General features: G+C 41.4%; 3 protein-coding genes across 3 annotated transcripts; 1 reads left to right on the top strand and 2 right to left on the bottom strand.

Annotated features, from left to right (window-relative positions):
* Positions 1 to 1,965: 1,965 nt before the first annotated feature.
* serinc3 (serine incorporator 3) lies at positions 1,966 to 12,465 on the bottom strand (the record flags this gene model as incomplete). The annotated part of the gene is made up of 10 exons (XM_080845481.1): positions 1,966 to 2,104; positions 2,788 to 3,021; positions 3,168 to 3,369; positions 3,659 to 3,749; positions 4,177 to 4,346; positions 5,672 to 5,809; positions 6,034 to 6,113; positions 6,267 to 6,460; positions 6,716 to 6,877; positions 12,406 to 12,465. 10 exons carry the CDS (start codon positions 12,463 to 12,465, stop codon positions 1,966 to 1,968), a joined length of 1,470 nt encoding a protein of 489 aa, XP_080701607.1.
* A 120-nt stretch (positions 12,466 to 12,585) lies between these two features.
* On the top strand, positions 12,586 to 24,123 carry LOC308371201 (P2Y purinoceptor 1; the record flags this gene model as incomplete). The annotated part of the gene is made up of 3 exons (XM_080846047.1): positions 12,586 to 12,642; positions 20,581 to 20,670; positions 23,068 to 24,123. 3 exons carry the CDS (start codon positions 12,586 to 12,588, stop codon positions 24,121 to 24,123), a joined length of 1,203 nt encoding a protein of 400 aa, XP_080702173.1.
* Positions 24,124 to 26,416: 2,293 nt separating this feature from the next.
* LOC308371087 (fibronectin type III domain-containing protein 11-like) lies at positions 26,417 to 27,385 on the bottom strand (the record flags this gene model as incomplete). The annotated part of the gene is made up of 1 exon (XM_080845876.1): positions 26,417 to 27,385. The coding sequence occupies one exon, from the start codon at positions 27,383 to 27,385 to the stop codon at positions 26,417 to 26,419; it is 969 nt and encodes a 322-aa protein (XP_080702002.1).
* Positions 27,386 to 27,764: the final 379 nt, after the last annotated feature.

Below are 27,764 nucleotides of genomic sequence, written 5' to 3'. Positions count from 1 at the left end.
GGTGGTCTCAGAGTTACCAAGTTTGTTTTAATGAACCAGACCTCTATAGGTCAGTACCTGAATGTAGAATGAAGTCCAAGCATGTAGTCTTGCAGAGGTACAGGGTGCTCTCCAATGGTCTTGGGAAACATGCATCACCTTAGGAGCGAAGGAGAGCGGGCCAACGTATACGGAGAACCTAATCAAACACTCACAACTCTGCTCTGCTTTCTCCCTGCCCAAGTGCAAATGATGATGGAGGCGGTACAGGTACATGTCCCACAGAGGTCAGACTGAGCATTAACTGTCAGACAGCTATTGGGTTCCTGGTGCCACAGTTGAGACTTTACTCACCTTTAACCTAGCAACCCCACCCAGATCAATGTTGGCTTATACACAGTTAAACTCAGGAAAAACAAAAAGCTTAACGAAGCACAACTTCCTCAGTCCTGACTTCACTTCCAGGAAAAGTACCTTCACCCAACAGGGTATATCTCTGCTATATGTTGAGAGCTGTCTTCTGAAGTGGTAGCAACATATTGATCATTCTGCTCAACAGTCTGTGAAGGTTAGTCAGCTGGTAATGACTGCTACAGTTGCAGTCCATTTGGCTTTATTATGTTAATTTACAATAAAATGTCCATATGAGCGCATTGAAGGCTTACAACTACAAGTATCACTACATATAATAATACATATATATTGTAAATACGTAATATAGGATTCGTGTCAGCAATCAGGGTGATGAATGAAATGTGCAGGTGGAGAATCCTTTTTCTGTTTGAACACAAACTATTTTAACAAAAACTGAGACATAAACATACCATTTGTTTGAACCTTTTGATTTATTTCCCACCATTTACAGGTAAGTGAAATGGATCACTCCTTTTTTACACATTCAAAAATCATTACAGCTGTTTAAAATCGATTCAATATAAATGAGAACTCTTCAGGACTGCCCTGATGGTATCTTTTACTAAGCAATTAAGCCTGGCACAGTGGAATGATTCATTCATTTGATACAGTTATCATTTGTAATATCTCAACAAAATAAAACAACAAAGCCTGCTAAAACTTGCTGAGTGACCATAAGTGTAAAAAGCATTTGAAAATACTTTCAGACAATGAAAATTACTGTTATGATGTGCACAAGTGACTACATGGTGTGGAGATCGAAGTCCACAGAATTTTGATTCCGATCTGAGAAATGTGTCCAAGTGACTGATAGGTCTACCGCATCAAGATAAAATGGTGAAGATGGTTTCAGTGTTGGACAGATTTTTGGCAGAAGTATAGTATTTCGAAAAGCTTCAAGTTCTAAAATATTCAAACGTCCAAAGGTAAGGCAAAAAAAGGCATAGTGTCAAACTACACAGGCTTAAGTACAACAGCAACATGAGTATACACTACATTCAAATTTAAATGCATTTGAAAGCATTAACCATTCAAAATGTCCTTGTAGTATAATAAACATAGGGCTTTTACATATAAATATAGTCCTGTGAATGGAATGGGACCACACTACCTGTATGTAGCAGCTTCAAGGGGTTGATTCGGTCAAGGTAAAAGCTGCTCTTTGGCAGCTGTTCTTAAGACTTAAAAACATGAACTAAGTACTAACAACATACCAACTATTTGGCTTGTACAAGGAGAGCTCAAAAGGAAAGAGACCTCTGTTAAGAGTCACATTTTGTAAAGGAGAAAAATAAGTTAATAGCTTGGTCTTTGCTTGGACTTTAAAACTTAAGGATTCCGTTTTATCCCACAACATCATAGGACATTTAAATAATTTGTCTGAATTAGATTCAGTGCATAAGTACAAAAATAACATAACTGAAGTGAAAGCAACTTGGTCAAGTAGTTCACAAAAAACAACACAGAAATTCTTTATACATATTTGGCAACAAAATCCCTTCAAATTACTTATATATTAATATATCTGACAGTAAGTGACATCCAGTGGTCCTGAACAGCAAGGGGAAACACCTAGCTGAAGTCTCGGTTTGTGAAGATCATCGGAGCAATGAGTGTCCAGACATACAGAGTCAAACATACCCAACTCGAGGTAATCTTTACCCACACAGCGGTCCACTTGCTTGTCATGGAGTTGTAGTCAGCATCAGGACTGCTCAACAACAAGAGAGTGAAGAAAAATGTTGAATGCCTTAAAGGGAGGACTTTTCATGCAATTCATTTCAACATTTTATGCGCATTAATAAATCTTTGGCTAAAGGAAGTGTGAGCCTGTGTGTGATTCCATCAGTTGTGTTATGCAAATAGAAACACATTATAAAATTGCAACGAATACGATCTTGGGTGAATAAACCCATTTCCACAAACCTCAGTCGCATTTTACCCAATGTGAATCGGTAGTTAATCCACCCCCCTCGGCGAATACATTTCTTATTCGACTTACAAGTTTTTACACAATTTTCAAGCGTTTCCACTCAGGATAACCTTTTCAAGTGCTCTAAATGTGCACTAAAAAAGGGATGGAAACCCGGTTAGTAAGTCTCAGGATATGCATTAAACCTGTTGCCATGACATGAAAACTTTACGTAAAAGTAATAATAATATAAAAGTCCAACTAAAATATGTATCCAGTCTATTATGTGTCTTTTTATGAGAAGGTATCCTTATCTTGAAACTCATTGACCAAAATTGTAGTGTTAGAGGAGAACGTACCGCCAGGACATTAAACTCAACTACAATCCATTGTCTACGATGTGAGCTTGCTTTCCCCTGTCACAAAATGATGGGGCACAGTGGTACCAGTTCTCTCTCTCCCGGCCATGGGAGTAAACCCACCTGTACCAGTTGGTGAGGGTCATCATGATGTAGAGGGATGCGAGGAACAGCATGAAGTGGAAGAAGGCGTAGCTGTACTGGACCGCCTCTCTCTCGTTGTCCCCCACACGCTTGGGGCCACCACTCTCCACCTCAGCATCCTCGGGGGACACTGTGGAGCTCTCCTCTATCATGGAGGAGTCATTGGAGGCCAGGATCAGCTTGTTTACCTGGTTGTTGTTGGACGACCGGATACTGGGAATATCAAATATACGCAAAAGTGTGTATGAGACTCAAATCTACTCAATAATCAGCTTCAATTAATATGATGGAGCACTTTAGTTAGGCATTCAGCAGACAATCAGATATGTGACCACAGGTGACCTTTGACCCTAACCTACCTCGAGTACAGGATGCAGAGGACAAAGATGGCCAGGCCCACAATGCTCTGGGCATCCCACCACTGCAGGTAAGGTGAGGAGAGGACGGGCTCCTCCGTGCCGAGGATGATGACTGACGTCTGATTCTCCACCTCCAGGGTGGCGATGGTTGGAGCGGCCATCTGCTGGATGATGCTCAGCAGGCTGGGATTGCATGTGCGGTCTGCTCACACAGAGAGGGAGATGAAGACTGACAATGACTCACGCCAAAAGCTGTTGATGAGGCATCCTCATACAGGGGCAAACCATGAAGCATTAAGCTAAAATGTGCCTGTTTTGACTAAGGTGTGCTCATCATATTCTCTGGAAAAGATAATTTATGTAGTGTTGATTTCCGGTCTTTCACAAGAACACTCCGTGTTTGCAAGAGGATTACTTTTCAGAAGGAAACAAGGGTTGTATGTTGTTGTTTCCTTGAACCCCTTGAACTCCACACAGTTACCATGTCTCACCTGGCTCATTGGTCATTGCAGACAACGTGAGGTAATTGCTGTAGAGGGTGATGATGGAGGACTGCAGCAGTCCAGACCTCGGCTGAGATTCCTGACAAAATGGACATATAGGAAAACACAGTTGCCCTGTACTGACATTTTTTTTTTTTTTTTTGTCTGAACCCAAAACTATCCATTTTGTTGTAAGCTGACTTTCTGTAGTTTTTTTTAAGTACAAATTCTATAAGGTAAGAGCTAAAGATAATCAAAGGAAGAAAAACATTAAATCAAGAGAACAAGAAAACAAAACATGTAGGTTTGGGTCGAAAACCTGTTTTGGTATACATGGCCCCTCTCCGACAATTTCAGGCTTACTAGATATTATGTAGTTTATAAAGTTTTGAATCACTAGTGTCATGATCTTTGCCTGCACAACATCTGTTTTTCTTCAACTCAAACTCAGACAGAGCTGTGCAGTGTTAACACTTAAACCCGGTCACCACCGTGTTTATGCCAACGTGACCAACCAGCGCTCTCACCTGCACTATGGGCAGCACAGACACTACGGAGGCCACGATGCAGAACAGCGTGTTAAAGCTGATGAAGAACCTGTTGAGGGCACAGGACTCTGGCTGGGCGAATAACACGTAGAACAGCACGATGGTAATACCGGACAGAACGTAGTTGAGTGCAGTCACAGACACCAGGGCTGGAAGTTCAGATGGAACACCAATGATATTTTGTCTGAAGTTAACATAGCATATGAATAAACAGTGATGTGTTCCTGTATGAAGGAAGCAAAACAAACACTATATCATTCTAAACATTTGTTGCAGGTATGACCTTGCTTCAGGCTAGGCTGACAGACATAGAATGGCTTTTGTATAGAGGAGACCCATATGGTCATTCCAAATATGCATTAAAGCCCTCGAAAATAATATATGGTTGATCAAAAATGCAAGTATGCTTTGGGTCCGCTGTGTGTCATTCAAGCAGCAGATGTACTTCAGGCTACATGGCACACGCACATTTATTTGGGAGCACAAGAGGGAGAAAGAGGGAGAGAGAGTGAAAGACAGAGGAAGAGAGAGAGAGAGAAAGGGGGGGAGAGTGAAAGAGAGAGAGCAAGAGCAAGCGTTGAGTTTTCTGATATTAAAGTAGGACAGCATAATGTTGAGCGTGAAATGCTATTTCTGTCTATAAAAAACACATAAATGCTTTCTCCATTATCAATGCATCATGTTCTCCATGTCAATGGCCCATGTCAGTGTGACATGGCATAAAAGTGTTTTCCTGTAGTCAAGAAGTATGGTATAATGGATGTGGTAATATTCATGTGGGTCATAGCTGCCAAGCCATGGGCTGTCTTTAGGCTCACTGTTTCTGTCTCAAACAACGTAAAAATGGTGCCATTAAGAAATTTGTTTTGCCCCCTGACCCTCCAAAAGGTCTAGAATGAGCCACCGGTGTTCTCAACTCCTAGCAATGCCCCTGACAAACCCTTTTTAACCCACAGCAAAGTTACAGATAGACAAATACAAAAATGCCTTAAAAATAAGACAAAAACCTTTACCAGGAATAAAAAGTATAGCATCATAGACTTGCAATGATACATACTGTATACTATATGTCCCTGTGTTATTCTGTGGCCTTGTTAAAAAACGTGAAATTAGAAAGTGAATAAATATGTACTCGAACAGTGGGGTATCTATATATATAAATACGTTTCCATTACTTGAGCCTTAAAGAAAGATCCCACCTCAAAGTCCACCTACCTCCTCAGTGACCACTTCAACATAAGCTCACCTTTTACTGTCATTTCTCCTGTATCCTCTTCATCTACCCCCTATCTCCTCCCTTATCTCTCTATTTGCGTGACAGAATGGGAAGACTGAAGGCCAAGGTCAGTGCATATCAGCCTAGAACTCTCCGCCAGGGTCACCCAGTTCTTCTTGTCTCTTTGATTTATTGATGACAGAACCAGAACAGCTTTAAATTTCATGAATCCATTTTCCAGCATGTAATGTCACCTACCCGCATACCAGGCCTTGGTGTTCTCCTTTTCCATTTTGTCCACCCAGGACTCGTTCCAAGAATGAGCGAAGTCAACAAGCAGGACCAGCTGGATCAGGATGAAGCAGAAAGCTCCAAACCCTCCTACAGTAAACCATGCTAAATGGAACAAAATGGTGGGAGAGATAATCAAACAAGGGCCTTTCATTACATACTCTAATAGCTTTAGTATAAAAGAAGGTTCATGTAATTATCATGTTGAGCAACAGGTTTTTTCATCAGTGCATGCAGTTGGTTGCATTGGTGAAATATGACAACACATCCTGTGACTAATTGTCATTAATTCTTGTTCTATTTCTATTATGAACTTAAGTGGGACATACTGCGTGTGAAAGGCCCCTCAGGAATGTAGAAGGCACCAGCAGTTACCGCGACAATGGCAGCAACCTTAAGAAACCAGAACCTGCAAAAGAGCCAAGATAGAATACTTGAAGTTAATGGTAAAAAAGAAAAGCTACTTTACACTCCAGCCTTCTTAGTTAAACTGAGGTAATGTTAACAAACGTAAATAAACATGTGTGAAACCGACAGCCCAGTGAGGTTCTGTCACCCTTACCCGTTGTGAACAACTGCTCTGGGATCCTTGCTGTTTTTTACGTTGATCGTGAGGAAGGAGAAGGCCAGGAAGAACATGCTCATGCCAAAGCACACCCGGTACACCGCCTTGTAGCCCACAAAAATCTCACAGTTCACGCTGCCTTGGACTCCAGGGATGTTAGAACCCGCACCCCCTTCACAGAAGCCCGGTATCTGTGAGGAAAGAGGGAGCCATTAGTTCCATAACTTGAGAGGATGAGTGGCTGCAGACTCCAACTTCAATGTGTTTTGTTTCAGTGTCAAATTCAATGATTGTGCAAATGTACCAAGGACATAATTTGTAATTTACCTGCATGTTTATTATTAAGTTTAACTTGCTATGAGATGTTAAGACATGCAGTGCACTTCAGCTGTAACCCCTGACAACTCCTGTGCAGAATTTAGGGACAGGTTCCTCAGCAGACCTACCTTCATCAGCAGCTGGTCCACCCCCGGCGACAGCATGATGCAGGCGATGATAGTGCCTAGCAACAGGATGAGGGCATAGATGACGCGTGTCACAATGGAGTTCTTGCTGCGTGGGCAACATCTACACATCAGGCACGTTGCTCCACTGCACAAACATGGAATCTGCAATAGCAATAGTAACACAAAAACAGAAATTGTCACTCTCTTTCCTTTTCCCACTGTGCAAGTCTGTGTGTGTGTGTGTGTGTGTGTGTGTGTGTGTGTGTGTGTGTGTGTGTGTGGTGCTCTGACCCCTGTGAACTTGTTCTAGAATTTAATAGAAAAAAAAGATAAATATATCTCTGTAAGTCAATTATCCATACAACAGTGGTTGATGTGAGATATTCTAACGACTCTGGTTTGTCATTTGTATTGTATCAAGATACAATAGTAGCCGTGAAACTAATAAGGGCAGTGGGTCTTTCTTCGATAACTCCATTAACCAACGTCTTTCACAGTCATCACATCAACTCGTGAGCTTTAAGAGGTTGTAAACAACTTAATCCCCTCGTCAGACACACGAGGACGGTCTAAGCATTATCGAGACATGACCCTGACGAGGACCAATACAATCTGAGCTCGTCAGATCCGCTACAACGCGTTGGGCGCACTGCAGTGGGTCAAGCTAATAACAATGAAAAACATGCTTGTTTCCTCACACACGAAACTGTTCAAACTGTAACGTAGTGGTACGCTGCTATAACGTCTTGTAGGCCCATTTGTTTCAGCCCGAGCACGATATGAACTGGGTTCAAGGTCTAGTGAATTACACCCTCTAAATTATGAAACCCCTTGTCACCAACTATCTGTGAAGGTTTCGCCACAAATACCAGCCAATTGTATTTCTTATACGCACGCCACAAGCATTTAATGTACTGACTGAGAAAAGTATTATTCTGTAAACTTCTATTAACTGATATGTTTACCGTCTTTGTTTAGAAAGCTGCTCTCCCACTCTCCGTTGAGTTGGGAGGTAGAGGTGCTAATACCCCCGAACGAAAGTAATACTGTAGTACTATACATCTGGCATTTTTACATGATGTTATAGAAAATGAGGATGTAATTAGCCTAAATAAATCCTAGGTCCCAGGTAACTTCCACATGGATTATACAGCGACATCTAGCCTATTTCAATAACCTGTTGCACAGATTATACGCTCTTGTTATAGACTGCCTGGCAACACACTCGTTTAAACGCTTTTCTATTCTTAGAAACAACACATTAAACAGTAATTGTTTCCCTTACCCAATTTGCGACAGAAAAGGCCCCCAGCACGGCTCCCATCGTCCACCTTTACTCTAGGGCGCACTAGTCAAAGTCTGTTTTTATTCCTTCGACACCACCAGAGTCCCTCTGGGTCTTCTGTCATCAGAATTTAGCCGCCCACTCTTTCGCTTAATGGCTCATTTACTTCCACTCAACATGTTACCCATATTTCTCCATTTACAGTTCAGTAACACTTTCTACCGCCACTAAACCATGCGCAACGCTACTGTCTGGCATTTGCGAGAGATTTATCCAAGTGCGTCATACATAGTGATGTCACCACGTTCAAGCTTTGTGCGGGACTGTGTGGTCACTGAAAGGTGAATAATGTTCAATGTAATGTCTAACTGTTTAAATGTATTAAGGCTGTGCATACTCAGAAGACAAAGAGAGATAATGAGCTTACAAAACATTTGATGTAAATCCTTTTGTTTGTGATTTAAAAAGATGCTATGATGCCAGAAATAGATGAAGTTCCGATTTTGATTTAATGGGCAGTAAGTAGCTTTTTGGCACCAAAAAAAAATCATATATACATACAGTACAATGTAAAACAAGGTGTATTTACATGAAATGAAGACACAGAAGTTGTCTTGCACAGTAAAATAACCATCTAACATTATAATACTTTCTATAATACTTTCTATAATACTACATCTATCTCTAGTCTAAGGATACTGCAGTTCTGCTGGAGGAGTACAGTACAGCTATCCTCTTTGATCAGTCACTCGCAAGGTACCACTGTATAACCTTGCCTTTATAAGCTTGTTCTGTTCACTACATATCTAGTTGCTGAGTACATTTTTATTAAGTCATGGAGCAGCTAAATACTGTTATGATGGAGACAAACGCAGCAATGAGATTGATCCAGACAGAATACCTTCCAATTAACGGAACAGCATGTAGGATTTAGTGGCATCTAGTGGTGAGGTTAGTGGCTTCTAGTGGTGAGGCTGCAGATTGCAACCAGCTGAATACCTCTCATTTCTCTTATGAGTTACACTAATCTAATTAAACTAAGCTACTCCTGAAATCCATGGCTGATAGGTCTTCCTCTCCTGCTGAATGCTCCATCATCAAGAAGGCACAGCAGAGGATGTACTTCCTGCGCCAACCTGCCTCAGGAGCTGCTGATCCTATTCTACACCGCAGTCATTGAGTCTGTTCTTTGCACATCCATCACTGTCTGGTTTGGATCGCCCACCAAACTGGATAAGAAACAGACTTCAACGGACAGTCAGGACTGCAGAAAAGATCATTGGTGCCAACCTGCCCACTATCCAAGACCTGTTCATCTCCAGAGTCAGGAAGCGGGCAGGAAAAATCACTGCAGACCCCTCTCACCCTGGACACAACATGTTCCAACTCCTCCCCTCTGGTAGGCGCTACAGTTTCTTCCCTCTTGCTGTCTCTCTTCTGAACAGCTAACCCTCTGTGGCACTGTGAAGAATAACCAATGTACAATTACCCCCGCAACCATATTTATTTATGTCACCCTACTGTAAAACCGTGATACTCATACTGCATAGCATTTATTTATTCCTGCTCTTCCTGAACTCTCCACTTTGCACTATTGTTTATATACTCCTTGTTTAGACTTTTATAGACTTATTGGACTGTTGTATTGTTTTGTGTTGTGATGTATATTTTGTGTAATATGTGTAAGCACACTGAGAGCCACTGCACTGAGAGCCACTGCATAAATTCCTTGTTTGTGCAAACTTACTTGGCCACTAAAAGCTGATTCTGAATTGATGTCCTTCCCCTGCAGTGCACTGTTCACATGTGGCTTTGGTCTAGTAAGTTGAACTATTCCAATGAGAATCTGCAATGTCACTCAAACAATTCTCTCGAGGGGAAAAGAAACAGTCCCATTATTTGGCATGATGGTTTATGTCCAAGCAGACTGCCTCTGTGTGTCCAGCCCTTCTCTGCAGGGATGGAGGACAGCTCCTGGCATTTCGTCCTCTTGGGTTTTTGGCTCGGCTCTCTTGTTGGTTCTTTTCTTCTGAGATGCCACCACCGCCTCTCACACCCTAAGAGAGGGGAGATACAGTTAGAGATACATTTGTGATCACTCCAATGGCATAGTGAGCTATATGAAAAGAACAATTAAGTACCAATTCAAAGAGGGTTTATGAACACTTAGAATACAGAAGGACGATAAAAACTAATTCTACACGGATGGTGCACATAAGAAAATGACAGAAACTGGAAGTGATTTTACAGTTTTACTAGACCCGTACACTCCTACACTACACTTCCGGTCACTCTGCACTGGCCAGGACACTCACACACACACTGGTAATATGGGATGTATCTTTCTGTGGTGGTATACAATAGCGCTACACTAACAAGATTGAACATGGCCACCTTGTGGTCAATCATAATAATTTTCTTTAAAAAAACGGCAGTAAGAAACATTTCATTTAATGTCTGTGATGTCTATGTTCTGCTTAGTTCAGTGTGCACGTGTGAAAAATTTCGGGGGCATGATTTTAAGGTTATATCCCCGGGGATTCTTTTAAGCTCTCTTTCAAAAGCTTCATTACTTCACAATGGGTGATATATAATAGAAGACTTACATCAGTTGCCATTGGTTTGGTGCTGTCTTCTGAGCACATGTGAAGAGACCTTGTCAAGTGGCATAAGTGAGTCATCATCTCACACTGCCCATGTGTAGCGTCTCTTGGCTCCCAGCTCCTTCCCCTGGCTTCTCGCACCTGTGTGGACAAGACTGGCGGGGCAGAGCGGGTACACCTGGCAGGGCGGCGGGCCGAGATGCTGGCTGATGTGATGGTGCTAGCTGATGCCTGTATGTTCCGTGGGCGCAGTCGCCTGCTCATGACAAACGCAAACTGCTTCTGTTCCTCCTCCAGCCGTCGCTTCTGTGAGACACGCTCATGTTCCAGTTGCCTCAGGGTCTTAGGTGCAGCCAACAGAAATGGACAGACATGTCAGGGAAAAGTAAAAGAAGAGGATTGGAGAAGTGGGAGAAGAGGAAAAGAATACAAGAATGAGCTGGAGATTGAGAGAAGGAGAACAGGAAAGGACTGGGAATGAGTGCAGACATGTAGTGGAAATCAAAGTAACCTAAATGACTATAAAAGCAACAGACACTGTGCTACATCAGAAGTGAAGCCACCAGAGGGAATTTAAAAGTGGTGGGGAATTAAACAGATTTGGTTCATTCTTGGTCGACCTGCCCGATTTTCTGATTGCTATGCATCCTCTGGCTCCATAGAGCACTTACTGCGCAGACTCCAATATTGCCAATATGGTCGACCAATTTTGGCCTAATTTCTTCAGAACGTACATGCATGATACCATCCTGTCCTCTTTTTTTTTTTTAACTGGTGTTACTATTTAGAAAGCACGAGAAAAGAAGGGCAACACAAAAGAAAAAGGGAAAGGAAGAGAGGAACCATGACAGGGAAATGAAAGAAAGTGGGGGAGGGAAAACAAGACTATAGTGTAAAGGAGATTACCCCTGTTGAGTTAAATGACCTTAGCCTGCCCTTTACAGAGAGCAGCTTCATTCAAATAACACCAGGGGGTCTCAAGTTTGGAACCATTGTGGATATACTAATGTGTACGTTTTAATGTCACAGAACCTGAAATAGGCAATAAGCAAAAGGAATATCAGTCATGAGAACTCAGTCATGAACTTTTGATTCCATCTGCATGCAGACAGGTATTTGCTGCACTGAAGAAAACAAGAGCCCAGAAAGACCATTCACCCGCCATCCTTTGTTAGAATACAATGGTGTATTGCCTCTGCCGGCTTCTGAATTCTTTCAACTGGGTTGCCAAACAGAAGTGACTCTCCCAATACTAATTTCTATAGGGACTGGAATATGCGTGCACGGTCATTCTGTACGATGCTTAAAAGCGCATTTTCACATACCAACACTTTTTCTACACAAACTTTACAGTTACAATACAGCTTATACCAATACAGCCCCATTTACATGTACCAGTGAAATCTAGCGATTTTGGAGTGGAAAACCTGCATGAAACGTTACTAGTGTCACAGTTATTTGTCTTCTGACAGGCTACATCTAGCCACACAAGGATATCAATTAACAAAAAACTGCCAAGATGCCAAGTCCTCACAATTCACACAGTGAAGCCTTCTGAGTGGACTTCGGTTGAATTTCTGAATTACTAACTAGCTAACTATTTCCTCTAGAACAAAAATCTACATGCCTCGCAGCATTACTAGTAAAAAAAAACATGAAATGTTAATGAAATGTTCAATGCACCATGTTTAACTGCCTCTCAAGTAGAACAAAAATGAATTAAGATATGAGCGGTGAATTGGGTTTTATCTCTTCAGAAACTACACTGAACACTTGTCCCAGTGAAATGCATTGTTACCCACCTTCATGAGTTGTTTCTGCTCTTTGATGAAGTTATTATTGACTGTCTGGGAGGCAGTCATCAAATCTGAGGCACACCGGGAGTAAATTGGATCATTTCGGTATAGAAAAGACAAGGAAAAGGCCGGATTTGCATCCATTTCAGCGTATTCTGTCAAAAGGAAATAAACGACTTAGAAGACATGGGACATCGCGACACCGCCAGCAGTGACAATAACGGAATGGGCATGGCAAACTGGGTGTGGGGACTGGTGCTCAGCCCTCCCCTTAGCCGATCTTAAGACATTGTGACTTGTAAAGTTTTAGCGATCAAACCAATGCATTATTATCGTTGTAATATAATCAAAGTGGTTACATTTGAATACGAAAAGCAAATGATGAAAATACGAATATGAACTGAGAAAAAATTGGCTAGAAAATGGTTCAGCAATTTTGCAGGACGGTTAAGGGAAGAGAGAGAACGGAGAATCAGGAGCAAGCAGATCGATTCATACACGTATCAGTTACAACATATTAGCAGACATGTGGCAATCCTTCGCCAACAGATACCTTAAATCATCTAAAATGTGACGTCTATGAGGAAGTAAATGATACAGATCACAGTGAGACAATATCATGTAACAAACTGCTGCTCCTCATGGTGACTATCCAGGCACGTATATAGATGGCCCCCAGGTGGTGCTGGCGCACCTGCCCCTTTGCCCTCTGACATTAGCAGTGCCCCTTTTGCAGGGAATTTATTTTCTGACCATTTCTGTTTTGATATGAAACCACTATTGATACATCTCGATGCAGCCTGCAATTAACAGAGTAGCCGACCTAAGCCACAGTTCCTTTGTCAGACAATTTATGAACACATAACAATTAAATATGGATAATACGGCATACAGTGCCCTCCACAATTATTGGCACCCTTAGTAAATATGAGCAAACAGGCTATGAAAATATTCACAAAAATCTTTCCTTTTCATTGAAGTTAAATTATTGAAAGAAAAAAAAATGTTGACATTACATATTTTCTCCAAAACATGTGTACCACAGTTATTGGAACCCCTAGAAAATCTTATAATTAAAATCTAACTGAAGTTTATTTCCAGTCATGTTTTACATTTTTAAGTTCACCTGTTTGATAAGGAAGTCTTGAAGTGGTCAACCATGAATTCCTGCTTCACTGAAGTATAAATATGAGGTGACACAGGCCACATTCCCTTAGTCCTTCATTCCTATGGGAAAGACCCAAGAACAAAGTGACGATGTGTGACGAAAGGTTGTTGAGCTTGCCAAATCAGCAAATTGATATATAAAAAATCTTTAAACAGTTGAAATGACCCATTTCCACTATCATGGAAATAATTAAGAAGTTTAAAGCGACAGGAGATGTTAAGAATCAGCCTGGAAGAGAGCATGTGTGTACGTACATTTACCCCACTGGCAAAATAATCTTCAAGGATTACAGATGGAGAATTGCAGAGGTTGGTTGAGTCTTGGGGTCAGAAAGTCTCCAAAACTACAATCAGACGCCAAAAGCTGTTATGGAAGGTTGCCAGAAAAAGCCTTTACTGTCAATCAACAACAAACTACAGCGCCTACAGTTTGCCAAAGGTAAGTCAGACTTTCAATGGGACCGAGTTATCTGGTCAGATGAGATGAGATGAGGCTTTTTGGAAACAAACATGAAAGGTGGTTTTGGCGTAGACAGAAAGATAGCCATACAGAAAAGCACCTCATACCTACTGTGTAGTATGATGGTGGATCTTTGATGTTGTGGGGCTGTTTTTCTTCCAAAGGCCCTGGACATTTTGTTTGGATACATGTTGTCATGGACTCCATCAAATACCAGCAGCACATGAAGAAAACCTGTGGGATAAACTGAAGAGGAGAGTCTTCAAGCGTCGACCTCGATATCTGAAGGTTTGGGAGAGATATTGTTTATAGGAATGGTCTCAGATCCCATGCCATGTGTTCACCAACCTCATCACGCATTATAGGAGAAGACTCAGAGCTGTTATTTTGGAAAAGGGAGGCTGCACAAAACATTAAATGAAGGGGTGCCAATAATTGTGGCACACATATTTTTGAAAAAATGATTTGTTCCATGATAAGAATGTAATGTTTCTTTCAATTATGTTACTTCAATTAAAGGTAAGACTTTTGTCAATACCACAAGGATAAACAATAAAGTATTTTTTCCGCATCTTGTTTTGCTAATTTTTACTTAAGGGTGCCAATCATTCTCGAGGGCATTATGTAAAACAGACACAACTTGACCAACTAACTTCAAAGAAGTCTACCTGAACTGTGTTCTATAGATTTATTTATATAATTGTGTATCTTCACCATTATTGTTAGGTGAAAATTCACCCTAGTTACCTCAGGACTCCGGAGCTGCATGAAAGTATATTTATTAGACAAACAACAACAATTGCAATTGGGCTCCCCTCTCAGCACAGGGCTGAAAGTGAAGGCGATGATAAACCCATGCCTCCAGGTTTATATAGTCAGAAGTTCAGCTTTCAGCAGGGATAACCACGTGGTGGATTTCTCACGTCCGAGGCTCCCTGTCTTGCAAGGATGGCAGTTTTGCACAAGGTCGGAAGAAGCACAGTTCCCTTCTTATCTCCTCTGGTCTAAACATGCTCTTGTTCATATGCAGACTAAGTGGCACCTAATATTCTAGTTACACACACAGAGAGAAAAGCCATGCTCCTGCTTTCATAAGCACATGATTCATACAAGGAATATATTAATACAAGGCACTTGATTATTATATTCTTAAGTAATTAACAGTGTTTGGAAATAATCTCTATGAATTATGGTGTTATGTATCTTAATAAACAGACATATTTTGAGCACAGGCATACACAGGATGATTTGTCAACAGTGTCATTGTGAATATCATTTGAGATTCATAAGATTAATCTATTGCAAAGTCACTTCCCCTAGATGAGGTCTAGTATAAATAACTATATATATTTGAAGCAGTATAAAGGAGATGCTTAGTATTGACATAGTGGGTGGGAATAAAGCATGTTAAAGCATAGCACAAGACTCAACCCACCTCCCAAATTCTATTGGTTTTGTCGTGGAAAATTCTAAGAGCTAAGGCAAACAGGGTGGAAGATACTGAACGGTTTATTTCAGAGTAGTTTTATGCTGCTGAGCTGGTCCATGGAGCATCTCAAAAACTCTAAGCTTAAGGCCAAAGCGATGAGGCAGACTAACTGTGGACAAAGCCTCCCGAACTCCTTTTCCTTCCGTAACCACATCTCTTCTTCCTTGTACCCCTGCCCTTGTTTTAGCCAATCAGAATTAACCACATCGAGACTCTCTCTATTTTTAACAGTTTGCATGTACCGAGGTATCGAGACCTGTTTTGCATCTTTTCGGGAAGTTTGGTGTCTCGTGTCCTGTCCATGGCCTTTCAGAAGTATTTTTTCTAAAGTTACTGTTGGTGTTTGGAGTGCCCTTCTTTTTTTTCTAAGGTTGAGCACCTGTTGCCCAAAATGTCTCTGAACGAAATTGTGAGGAGTTAAAGTAAAGTATCCACCTACACCACTGCTTCCTTCCTAACAATATGTTTTCATACTGTGTCTTCAGGAAGAAATCAACAATGACATAATCAGTGTTGTTTGTTTGTTTGTTTTTTGGGGAAATGGTGTTCTCAACCTTGCAGAGTTGCATGAAGGTGAGCACAGTAGTAAAACAGCTCAGTAACTTATGGTCAGGGAACACTGCATGCAATATCACTGAATAATCTGTGACTGTTTGGAAAGACAAATCATTGTTTTAAATAACTTTGTTCAATAACTTTTTTGTATTTTAGTTTGCATGTTGCACAGTTCCCTGCGATAACAAGTGTCTCGCCTTTTTTAGGTAACGAGACGTGTCTCGCACCTTTTCAGGAAGTTTGGTGTCTCGTGTCCTCTCAGTGGCCTTTCAGAAGCACCTGGAGAGGACGCCTACATACTCTTTGTCTCGTGGTTTCTCAGAAAAGGCCTCTCTGCCACGAGGTTTCCCAGAAACGGCCCCTCTGCCTCGTGGCAGCCTTCTCATCTGTTACTCTTATCTGTTTAGATGTCCATTTTCCAGCACCAGCAATACACACACTTCAATATTACAGTCAAGTAGATAAAAATACAACAGTTTCTAAGAACTAACACATTTGAAACATTTTGGGAACACTAATAGGTAGGCTTGATTAGTTCAATGTTCTTGCAAAAGCTTATGGGAATACATATAACAAGGAAGTGGTGGTATAGCCAGATTTTCCCCATATGACTTGTCTTCCTGGTTTAGAACTAACTTGATTCCATTAGTCTCATCTCACATGACTCACCTGGATAAATTGAGTGCTGTGACAAAATACATTAGTTCAACAGAATTTTAGACTCATCTGTGAAGTGGTTGTTCATCTACTGTACAGGATGTTCATTATCCAATCACAGAGCAAGGTACTGAAGCTATGAGTTTTTTTACTTTTAGGAGAGTTTTGAATGTGGTGCTTATGTTAATAACCAACATCCTCACATAGGCCCTCCTGTTACCCAGGCCTTGCTCTGCCTTACACATCGGGCAGGGCAGAATGTAGCACTGAAAAGGTGGTTCTAGTTAGATAGCAGTCACGTATTCCTGTGGTTGGCTGATAGAGTAGGCATAAACAAAGTGCTAGCAGTACAGAGGTCATGGTTTCCTCTAGAACACCTGCAGATGCAGTGTCTCCATTCTGCATTAACCACAGCTAAATCGAAGAGCTTGTTACGTGCATGTATTGCAAATGACAAGCAATTCCTATAGGTTTTTTCTTTTGTTTGTTTGTTTGTTTTTAATGGCATTGTTAATTGTTTACCAGTTACCAGTAGAAATACATGTAATGGTATCCTGAACAGCAGACCATATGCTTTATCACTGGTTATGAGGCCATTAGGTTGGTTAGGTAACACAACATCTGTTTTGCCTAAAAAAAAAAAACCAAGTGGTTTCATATACGGTGGGGAAAATAAGTATTTTAACCCCTACCGATTTCCCAAGTTTGGCTACTTGCAAAGAAATGTGTGATCTAGAATTGTATTTTAACAGTGAGAAACAGAATATCAACAAAAAAAAAAATCAGAAAACTGCACTTTATAACATTTATGACTTTATTTGCATTTGATGCAAACAATAAGTATTTGAACCCCCAAGCAAACAGCAAGAATTATGGCTCACAATGACCAGCTATGTGCCCAAGAAGCACACAGATTAGTCCTCATTAGGTCTAACAAGGTACACCTGATCTCAACTGGTGACGTTTATAAAAGAAACCTGTCCAAAGAATCATACTTCACACCTTCAACCTCACCACCATGGGCAAGACCAAAGAGTTGTCCAAGGACGTCAGAGATAAGATTGTAGACCTGCACAAGGCTGGAATGGGCTACAAAACCATTGCCAAGCAGCTTGGTGAGAAGCAGACAACTATTGGTGCGATTATTCGTAAATGGAAGCAACACCAAACAAATGTCAATCGCTTTAGGTCTGGGGCTCCATGCAAGATATCCCCTTGTGCGGTATCAGTGATCATTCGAAAGGTGCAGAATAACCCCAGAACTACACAAGGCAGCTGGGACCACAGATATTCTGTTTCTCACTGTTAATATACACCTACCATTACAATTATAGATCACACATTTCTTTTCAAGTGGCCAAACTTGTGAAATCGCCAGGGGTTCAATACTTATTTTCCCCACTGTAAGACTAGTCTTCAGAGAGTGTTTCACTCTGTCAGTGTAACCCATGGTTAGGAGTGGCTGATTGTTTCTCTGATAATGATGAATGATGCCAGTGCTGCCAGGTGTGGCACCTGTGTGTGACAGCCTCAAGTGCTTGCAGTGTGACTGGAGAATGCATCAGTGTACATACAGAGCGCTAACTCTGCTTTTCACATGGTTGAAACAAGTGATTTCATTGAGAAAATAACCTTAATTTCAGTTTCAGTTTCATTTTTAGATCACATTTTAGATTCCCGTAGCTGCGTACCTGGCATGGCTTCTCTGGAAAAGGTAGGTAATCTTGTTTCGTTTTCCAAATCATTTGACAAACGTCCAGCCCAACCCCCCAAGCTGTAAATCTGGGGGGGGGGGGGGGGGGCAGACACTTTGGGTACCACTGAATTAGAGAACACATCTTATGGAAAAAGTGGTCCCTTTTTGCTCAAGTTCAAACATGCTCATCTCACAGCTCAGAACTTGCTGGGCTGTGAGATGAATTGTGTGCATTACCACGAGGGCCAAAGCCTCCAGTCCTTCTGTGCCCAGCAGTGCAGTGCCTTAGCGCCCGGAAGATTTGCAGCTATACCCAGCGCTACCTGTCCATACCTTTGTGCCCTGTGATGGCCAGAGGCAGTCACCCAAACTTTTTTGTATGTGGCGAATGGACTTGGTGGTGAAGTGGGGAAAAACACAGTGCAGGAGATGGTGGCTCTTATTAAAACATATTTAATTATTTACAAGGGGGGGGGGGGGTGTTCCCACAAAGTAAACAAACATAAATCAAAATACAAACAGTACTCAAAGTACTCCAGCAACTAGGTAAACTAGGCACCTGCTTGGCACATTCTTGGCAGAACTAGGCACAGAAACTGTATCCACACATCTAGATACACACTTCACCTCACAGCAGTGAAAAAGTGTTTTTTGCTCAAACGCCTTTCACAGCCTCTCATGCCTGTCTCTTGTCTTTCCCCTAATGGAGTTAGGCACCCTTTAAATAGGGCAGCTCATTGGGCTCAATTGGTTCAATAAGCTCCAACCATTTAACCACTGTCGTTGGGGTGCCTGGACCCAACCATTGTGGTTGGGAAGTTCCCCCCACATTAGGGCCAAACTCCTCTCTAGTGTGTCACGGTGAAAAGGGGGGAAATTCACCTTCTCACATGCCCGAGAACTATACATCTGGCAACAGTGGGGTTTTCCTGTACACCAGAATCCCTCAGGACACATCCACAGGCAGCAGCACCTTAGGACATGTGCAGAGGGGCAGACCGTGAAAAACAGATTACTTACACCAGTAGATTTGTGACATGAAAGACGGACATGGGGCTGTAAAAATACAGGTCAGCAACACATGCAGGGACAGTCCTTCAGCAGCAGCAGTGCGTGCCTGACACAGGCATTCAGGATGCAAGGACACAGATAGTGGAAACAAGAATGGCTACAGCAGACTACTTGCAGTCCTGTAGCTGTCACTTGTATGTATACAGTACATAACACAGGCAGGCAGTGACTACAAAGTCTGCAGTGACATTTTGGCGTTGCTGTGCAACCAGTTAATCGTTCTCTACTGTTGCGCTTCACTGCCTTCACAACCACCATAGTTTGTGGTTAAGTTATTAATCCTCCTTCTTGAACTAGAACTTGGACTGAAGTTACTTTTGGCTCGGCGACAATACATTATCACTTTTCTGCAGGACTGGATGTCTAGTATATATTCAGCATTTGCTGTCAGTTTGCAGTACTCTATAGCCTACTAGGGGCATGGTATGTTGCCAATTTGATTCAAGACACAAATGAGTAGCAGTAGCAGACAGGAATTAAATGTTACAACTGATCTATTCAGGTTATGTGGCTACGTATATTATTTTATATATATTAAAAACTGATCTCTGTTCCCAGCATGAGTATATACACTTACTGCATTGCAGCCTTTTCCCCTCAGTATTATTTTTAAAGTTACTAAAATGAGCCAAAATAAACTCAAAGATTAAATATTTTTTGCAGGGAGGGTGAACTGTTACCACAAAAGTTATTGTTTCTGTCCATACAGCTATTACTACTGTTATTCCCATAAATGTTGTTTTAAAACTCTTATGTCTTGACTCGTTATGTTAGGTTTACTGGTAGAGAGAGGTGGGAGGTCCCAGCTAGGTGTGTGTAAGGGTGTGTCTGTGTGAGTGTCTCTCACCAGTGTTTCAGGAATGTATCCCTTCAAAGGTCAAAAAGTATCGTTCTAACTTTCATAATAAAAATGAAAATGACTCAGGATTTGTCACATTGAAAATATTATGGACGTTCCACTGTCTAAGGAATACAGCTATCTCCCTAGCACTGGGCATTAAGAGATAAGATAAGATGAGAGATGAAAAACACATATGGGTGCAGGAACACTCTCCTTTTAGCCACACTTTTGCAAACTTTTCTCAGACGGCCTCTGCTGCAGCCCCCATCCGCCTGCGCCTCCTGTGCCCCCATAGGTGTGCCATCCTCCAGGCGGCCATGCTAATCGAGTCCTGTGTCTGCCACCTCAGCTGTCCCCCTCTCCCCTAGCAGCGCTATGGCAAACGCCTGCATTCTGGCAGTAGTGTAGCTTAAGAGTACAAAGAGGGTATCTAGCCAATAGGAAGCATGTGATGATGATTATTTAGGTTAGTAATTATGTAAATATACAGGAAATAACACATTAGAAAAAAAAACATTTATTACTTTAAAAAACCTGCAAGAACTGCATCTTCTATTGAAGAATATTTTCTTTTCTTACAGACTCCATATTCTGATAGAAGGCTGATGGAATACTGTGCCAGTAAGAGCTGTCAAGGCTTTGACTAGGGACCAGGTGTATTTGGATGGCATTATTGGGATTTATATTACTGTGTGCTGTTTGTGAAAATGAAAACTAGATGTAAGATACCCTCTTCCTGCTTAAGCACCACCCATCCATGGAAGTGATACAAACACTAACAGAGTGCTCTCTGTGGCATTAGGGTCAGTATTTTAGACTTTGGTTGTGATTCAGAGGTGCTCTCTGACGAGTCAGTGTCAAATTCCTCACAGTCCTGTTCAGAAATCATCGTCAGTGACCCTCTGAAGGGTTACCTGCACAGTACCATGCATGGGACAGGATGCCACTGCTTATTATCATTGTTATGTGCATGCTGCAATTGTGAAACACTATATAGAATAAGCACTGCATGCATGTATTCACGGAAATGAAAAGACCAGTATGACATCTTTACAAGGGGTGTTGATGAAATATGTGTGCAGTGGCCTTGTAGAGGGAATCAACTGGATGCTCAATACGTAGTACAATAATCTTAGTGGTTTACTTATTTTACAGTAGAGGGCATTCACACTAGCTTGGCCATATATATCCCCAGCTGAGTTTATACGGGGGACTTCAGTCTGGAAATGGGAAATTGAGGAAAGGCTGTCATCTTGTTTTTTGGGCTCTAGAAATCACCAGGCACACGAAGCAGGAAGTTGCATCAGGGCTTATCTTCTATGTAGGTGTTATAAATAAATAAATAAATAATTAATACATTGATTAATCAGTTGTCTCTATGTAGCTATCTAGTTTTATGATCTACAGTCCGCTAGTACAGACAATGCATCATGTTTACTGTACTGTAACAAGGCTTCTTTTCTTTCTTAGTGTTAAGAAAATATGGGATACATTAATGTAATATTTTAAACTATTTTATTAATTTCCATGTATCATTATTGTGTGGTCAATCACGTTTTAGTCTAACCTGTCTGTTGCTGCAACCACGTTGACGCAAATACTGTCTTTTCCTGTTGACATAATTTCTAACGTCATCCATTTGGTAAGAGGGTTGCAGTGTTTTGACATATGTGGTTTAGTACTAATAATTAAAAAAAATAATTGAAAATATATCATTAATGTATCCCATATTTTCTTAGCACTAAGAAAGAAAATAAATCTTGTTTGGTGTTTTGCTCTCATTATTTAGGAGATAAGGGGGGCTGTTGATTACTTCCATGCGTCACAGGAACATTTGCAACCAGCAGTTGGGCAGAAATTGCAGACTTCTAGTTCAAAAGCAGAAGTAAAAACTGATGGTAACTTAAATTACAGTTTCACTTCCATGTGCTATCTGTACATACTGTACATACACAGTGTTGTATTTAATGCGTGTACACAGTTTGTTTGTGTAATGGGACAGACCGTCTATTGCATAACCAAGTGAATCAAAGCATCATAGAACAGCAGGTGCACAAATTCCAGTTTTTGGATGATCCATTGGAATCCTTAAGTCCAAACTCCACAGAACTGCGGGGTGAGCAATGGACATGGGAATAGAGAAATTTGAATGAGGACATTGTTAGTGTATTTGAATCTGCTTGCATACTCTCTTGCTGAGGCAAACCACTTGTTTTTGTTCTGATAGTTATGCACCCTGCTCCTCTCTCAAGGACATATTCTGAGATGGGACGGGAGAATACCGCCCTTTGTGTGTCATGGAAGACTAACCAACACGTATGCTATACATTAGGCTACTGGACGTTAATTTGTGTAGTGAGAAGAAAGATCAAAACTAATCATGATAAAAGATTCAAAGTCCATCAGCGCAGGAGTAGAACCACGCTCCTCCTAGGCTACACCCCCTGCTCACTACAAAAACCACGAGGACATAAAAAAACGAAACTTAAAAAAAAAAAACACTACTCAACAGTGGGGAAATTAAGGGAAACACTCTTTACCATGGTACTTTACTGTACTGTAAAATTGTTTTCATTCTGTAGCCTACAGTATACGATCCACACATGCCACTGTAATACAGAAGCTCAGTTATTCAGCAGGTGAAGTGCAATATGGGTGTAATTCCACCACATCAACTAAGGAAGTAGGCGTAACGATTGTAACTTCATCTTTTTATACACGTGCACGTACAGTCTAGAAACTCGCCAAAGAAGAAAACCTTGAGCACCGGACGCGAATACAATATGTACAACTCATCTAAGTGCGAGAAGATAAATAAGAAATTTACACACGTTTTTTTGCCCGCCGTTTATATTGTTGTGTGCGTAACTGGAGTTTTTGCAAACGTTTTTGGACTGAAATCGATGTTTAAACGGTGGAGGACTCTGGGAGACATAAAATATTTTATTCTGAATCTTGGAATTGCCGATTTATTATATGTTTCTACGCTTCCGTTCCTGGTCAGCTATTACGCACATGGCAGTACTTGGATGTTTGGAACTGTGTTTTGCAAGATAACACGATTTTGCTTTAATCTAAACCTCTATGGCAGTATCGGCTTTCTAACCTGCATAGGTGTGTACAGGTATCTTGGCATCGTCTATCCCATGAAAATTAAAGGTATTGTGAACACTCGGCTTTCTGTGGCCATAAGCGCACTTGTCTGGATTTTGGTCGTCGTTCAAATTCTCCCAGATATGTTCTTTGACAAATCAAAATCAAATTCCTCACAAGACTGTTTTGATACCACTGGAGACAACCTCATCAAAGATTACCTACCGTACAGCATCGGTTGGACTATCACGGGATTTGTCATTCCTCTACTTGTCATAATATTTTGCTACGGGCACGTGGCATTTATCCTTATGACGAAGGCGAATATCAATACTTTGTTGAAGGACAGAAGTCTTAAATTGGTACTAATTTTGACTGTTTTGTTTTCTGTGTGTTACCTCCCGTATCACATTTTAAGAAATCTTAATTTGTCTACGAGGATTTTGAAAATGGAGGGAATCTGCCACACAAATTTTGATGACATTTATTTAACCTATCAAGTCAGTCGAGGACTCGCTTGCTTGAATAGCGCCATCAATCCACTCATCTACTTAGTCGGGAACGACGAGTTCCTTATGCGTTTTCACAGCTTCAGTAAACGAACTCGGAGGTCGTTGGCGCAGCTGACTGGTGTTGTCGTCTTCCGCAAACCACAGATGATGGATTTACCAGTAAATGCGGATGATTTACAGTGACATTTAGCTACTTAGTAAACGCTACCTTATTTGAACTTCTGAATTAACTTGTTCAATATGTATATAGTAGTCTATGTGTTGATATTGTTCTTTTGTCTGCTGAACTGTTATGTTATGAAGATGAAATGAGTTACATATGGCCTTATTAGGCAGATAAAACCCTAAGTGACTAATAACAAGAAAGTGCCACAATAAAATATCTGTTGAATGGTAACTCAGAGACCATGCACAAAACAATTGTATTTCTGTGTTTATTATGTTTTGCAATACCAAATGTTTTCGTACATACATTATTTTTTTTAAAGTTTGCTGTGACATTCATATCTTCATGTCTTTCATTACTTATGATTTTTCATTTCAGTCGAGGGACAAAATGTGAATCTCAAAGCCTTGATTTATCCATTGAGCTTGTTTGGTCCATTGAACAATTATGTGTATTGTAGAACCATAACTTGTGTGAATGTTTGTACAGGGAATCTCTCCTCCTCTTTCACCAGAGGTTTTTGAAGTCTTTCTGTTTTTTCCTGTTTTAGACAATGATCGTGAACAGACATCTGTGCAGGCACAGTGAGTCAGTGAGCACGATTTTCTTTATGACAAAATTGTCTCTTGGTGACTATCTTTACTTGATCTCTTTATACCGTAAAAAAAAACCTCATATTATTCACTGCTAGCAAAGTGCAGCTGCTGGTATGCAATTTGAAGTCTGCATGTTGTTGTGGGTGTTTGTAAATGGAATGAGTGTATTTTTCCGCAGCAGCAGCGTTCATAGACAATGTCTCAGGAAACACACATTTCCTATAAAAATGTGGGTGGCCATTTGCCTCTGCACATCTGTTTTGATGTGCCATGATTAACGGGGCTGAGTCTATTTACTTGATGTAATAACTCATTGTTTATAGACTGATTACAAACAGTGGATCAGAGTTTTTACTTCCCTGCCACAGATGATCAAAAGGGAAAGAGGCCAGGATAGACAGCCATGTGAGATGAGTTTTTGTCTTGTTGTACATAATCGCACAAAACCTTAAGATCAACACTTGGTTGATTAGATTTTGTACGGCATTTCCAAGAAATCTGTTGTTTCACCTGCAACCCAAACACATAACGACATGTGGCTCTGACTGGGATATTCCAAGACGGGTGGCTCATTGCCTTCTGCAGCTTTGCAGGCAGGATATCCAAACCTATTAGTATCAGCGGTAATTAAACACCACTTCCTGTTTTCAGCAATGTCATTTAATAAACCAAACATGAGGTAGTGTGTGTGTGCGTGTGCGTGTGTTTGTGTGTGTATGTGTGTGTGTGTGTGTGCGTGTGTGTGTGAAAGTGACATGAACGATTGACGTAATACTCCAGGCCAGCATTTAAATCCTCCTGATCTGATATTTTGTATACTTGCCTTCTGTGTATATAGATGCCTAGAAGAGTGTTTTGTTTCTGTTTTGCTATTTGATTTTATATTTTATTGTGATCTAATTGTTTTGTTTGTGTTTGTCTATTCTATTTTATATTTGATTGTGATCTAATTGTACAGCACTTTGGTTAACGTGAGTTGTTTTTTATAAATACATTTGACTTGACTTGAAATCCATAACTTAATTGACTTGATCAGATGTCATGTAGAAAACATTGAACAATCAATACTGCATTAGTGGTGTGTTTTTCTCACAAACACACTTGTAGGCTCTATACTGTACTGTACTATACTGTACTGTACTATACTGTACTGTATACTGTACTGTGTACTTATGCTGGAAAACAGCCTCCAACATGTGTTTGTGGATTAGTGTTTCTTAAGAGCAACACCATTGCCTCTTTCTGAAGTATGTTTTTCTGAACAACTGCTTTTGGTATTACCTAATCTTTCGAAGGACAGATAATCACACACCCACTAGCCATTCAAAGCTATGCACTGTGTGGTTCTGTGGTCTGGGTCAGAACACCCTGTGAGTGTGTAAGAAAACATCGCCATGTTAGCAAGCTTTTATATGTGCCAACTGGTGCCAAGTGGTTTTGCAAGGTTTTTGCATGCTTTTTATGTGGGTAGCTTGCTAGTTTTAGATCACACCTTTGTAATGCTGCATTAAAAGTTATGAAATTACAGATCACCAGGTAGGACATTACTTTCCTTCACTGTGAAAGACAATAAAACACTCCAGTTCATCTATTACACCAACACAACAGGATATATGACCACAGTCAATGAAGAGGCTGTATTATTGAAAATGAATAGATAAAATGTATTTGATGTTCATAACTCTATATAAAAATGTTGTCTTTGATATCCCTATCACCATGGGAACAGTCTCCTCCTCTTGTCATAGTTTTCATTCCCACCCCCAATGCTTGTGGAGATGGTTCTGAGGATGATGCTGTCATTCCAGAGGCCGTAGACCAGGCAGCAGGAGTCCACCCTCTTTATGCTGAACTCATAGCAGCGGTCTGAACGCAGGCCCTCCACCTGTGCACTGTAGGCCGCGCAGGTGAGCACGCCCACTTCAGCCCCCTCTACCGCACATGTGGGCTGCATCAGCTTGTAGCGTAGCTCAAACTGCTCCCGCGGATCTGCTATCTCGCTGCCTGCCACGTGCCAGTGCAGGCTTGCTGAGCTTCCTGTGGCGAACGAGCGCTCCTTGTCAAAGTGCACGGGCATCTTCAGGACCAGTGCCAGCCGCACCTGGGGCACCTTGGCGCTGCCCATGTCGGAGATGAGCTGGTGCTTGGAGTGTAGACGCCCTGGCAACAGCATGCCGTCAAAGTCTGCCTTGGTCTGCAGCTGTTCGGTCACCCGCTCGCGGATGGACTCGCCCTCCACCATCAGCATGGGCAGGTCGCAGCACTCCAGCAGGGAGTCGAGCCTCTGGCGCCCCTTCAGCAGCTGCTCATGGAGCTCCTCCAGCAGGCTCAGCTGGATCTTCACCTGGCTGTTGGCCAGCTTCTTCATGCGCTGTAGCTTCCACGGGTCAATCAGGTGCAGGATAGTGGAGTTGGACAGGTAGGTGTGTTCTCCCATGGGCAGGTCCAGCCGGATGACCTCCAGGTAGTAGGAGCAGCGGCGCAGGGTCTCCAGACGCATTCGGTTGGAGTGCATGACGGAGGGGGCCAGGTCTGAGCTCAGCACACGCTGCAAGAGGTAGCCCACATCCATCGAGGCCTTCAAGCGGTCTGCCTCTTCAATCTTGTGGTCTCCTTTCTGGCCCACGGATCTGGTCCTCATTGAACGGTAAGGTGTGATGGGTTCTGAATTTGGCATCGACATCTTAAACAGTTTTTCAAATCTGCACCACACAAAAAAGGTCCACATTTAGATTTAGCTGCAGTCGGACTCCAAAACTGAATCTTATATGTAAGGAATATGGCACTGATATCTCTCAGTTGCCTGGTCTAACTGTTGAACTGGTCATATGTTATAATAAGTTTGTATCCTTGATTTAGTTTGCTTATGTTGCACTATGCTTTAAATGAAAGCTTCTGGTGCCTGAAAACACAGAATATATTATCTAGGGTTTAATGTAGGTCTAGGCTAAGATAATGATTTCAGAAAAGACTGGCTGCCAGTTGGTTACATAGGCCTTATTCAGAACAAAGGTCATATAGCGCTAGCAAATTAAACAAAAGCTGCGGTGACGCCCATTGCC

This window comes from Sprattus sprattus, assembly GCF_963457725.1.
Source record: "Sprattus sprattus genome assembly, chromosome: 10".
NCBI classification, from domain to species: Eukaryota; Metazoa; Chordata; class Actinopteri; order Clupeiformes; family Clupeidae; genus Sprattus; species Sprattus sprattus.
This window is presented reverse-complemented; position numbering and strand designations above follow the sequence as displayed.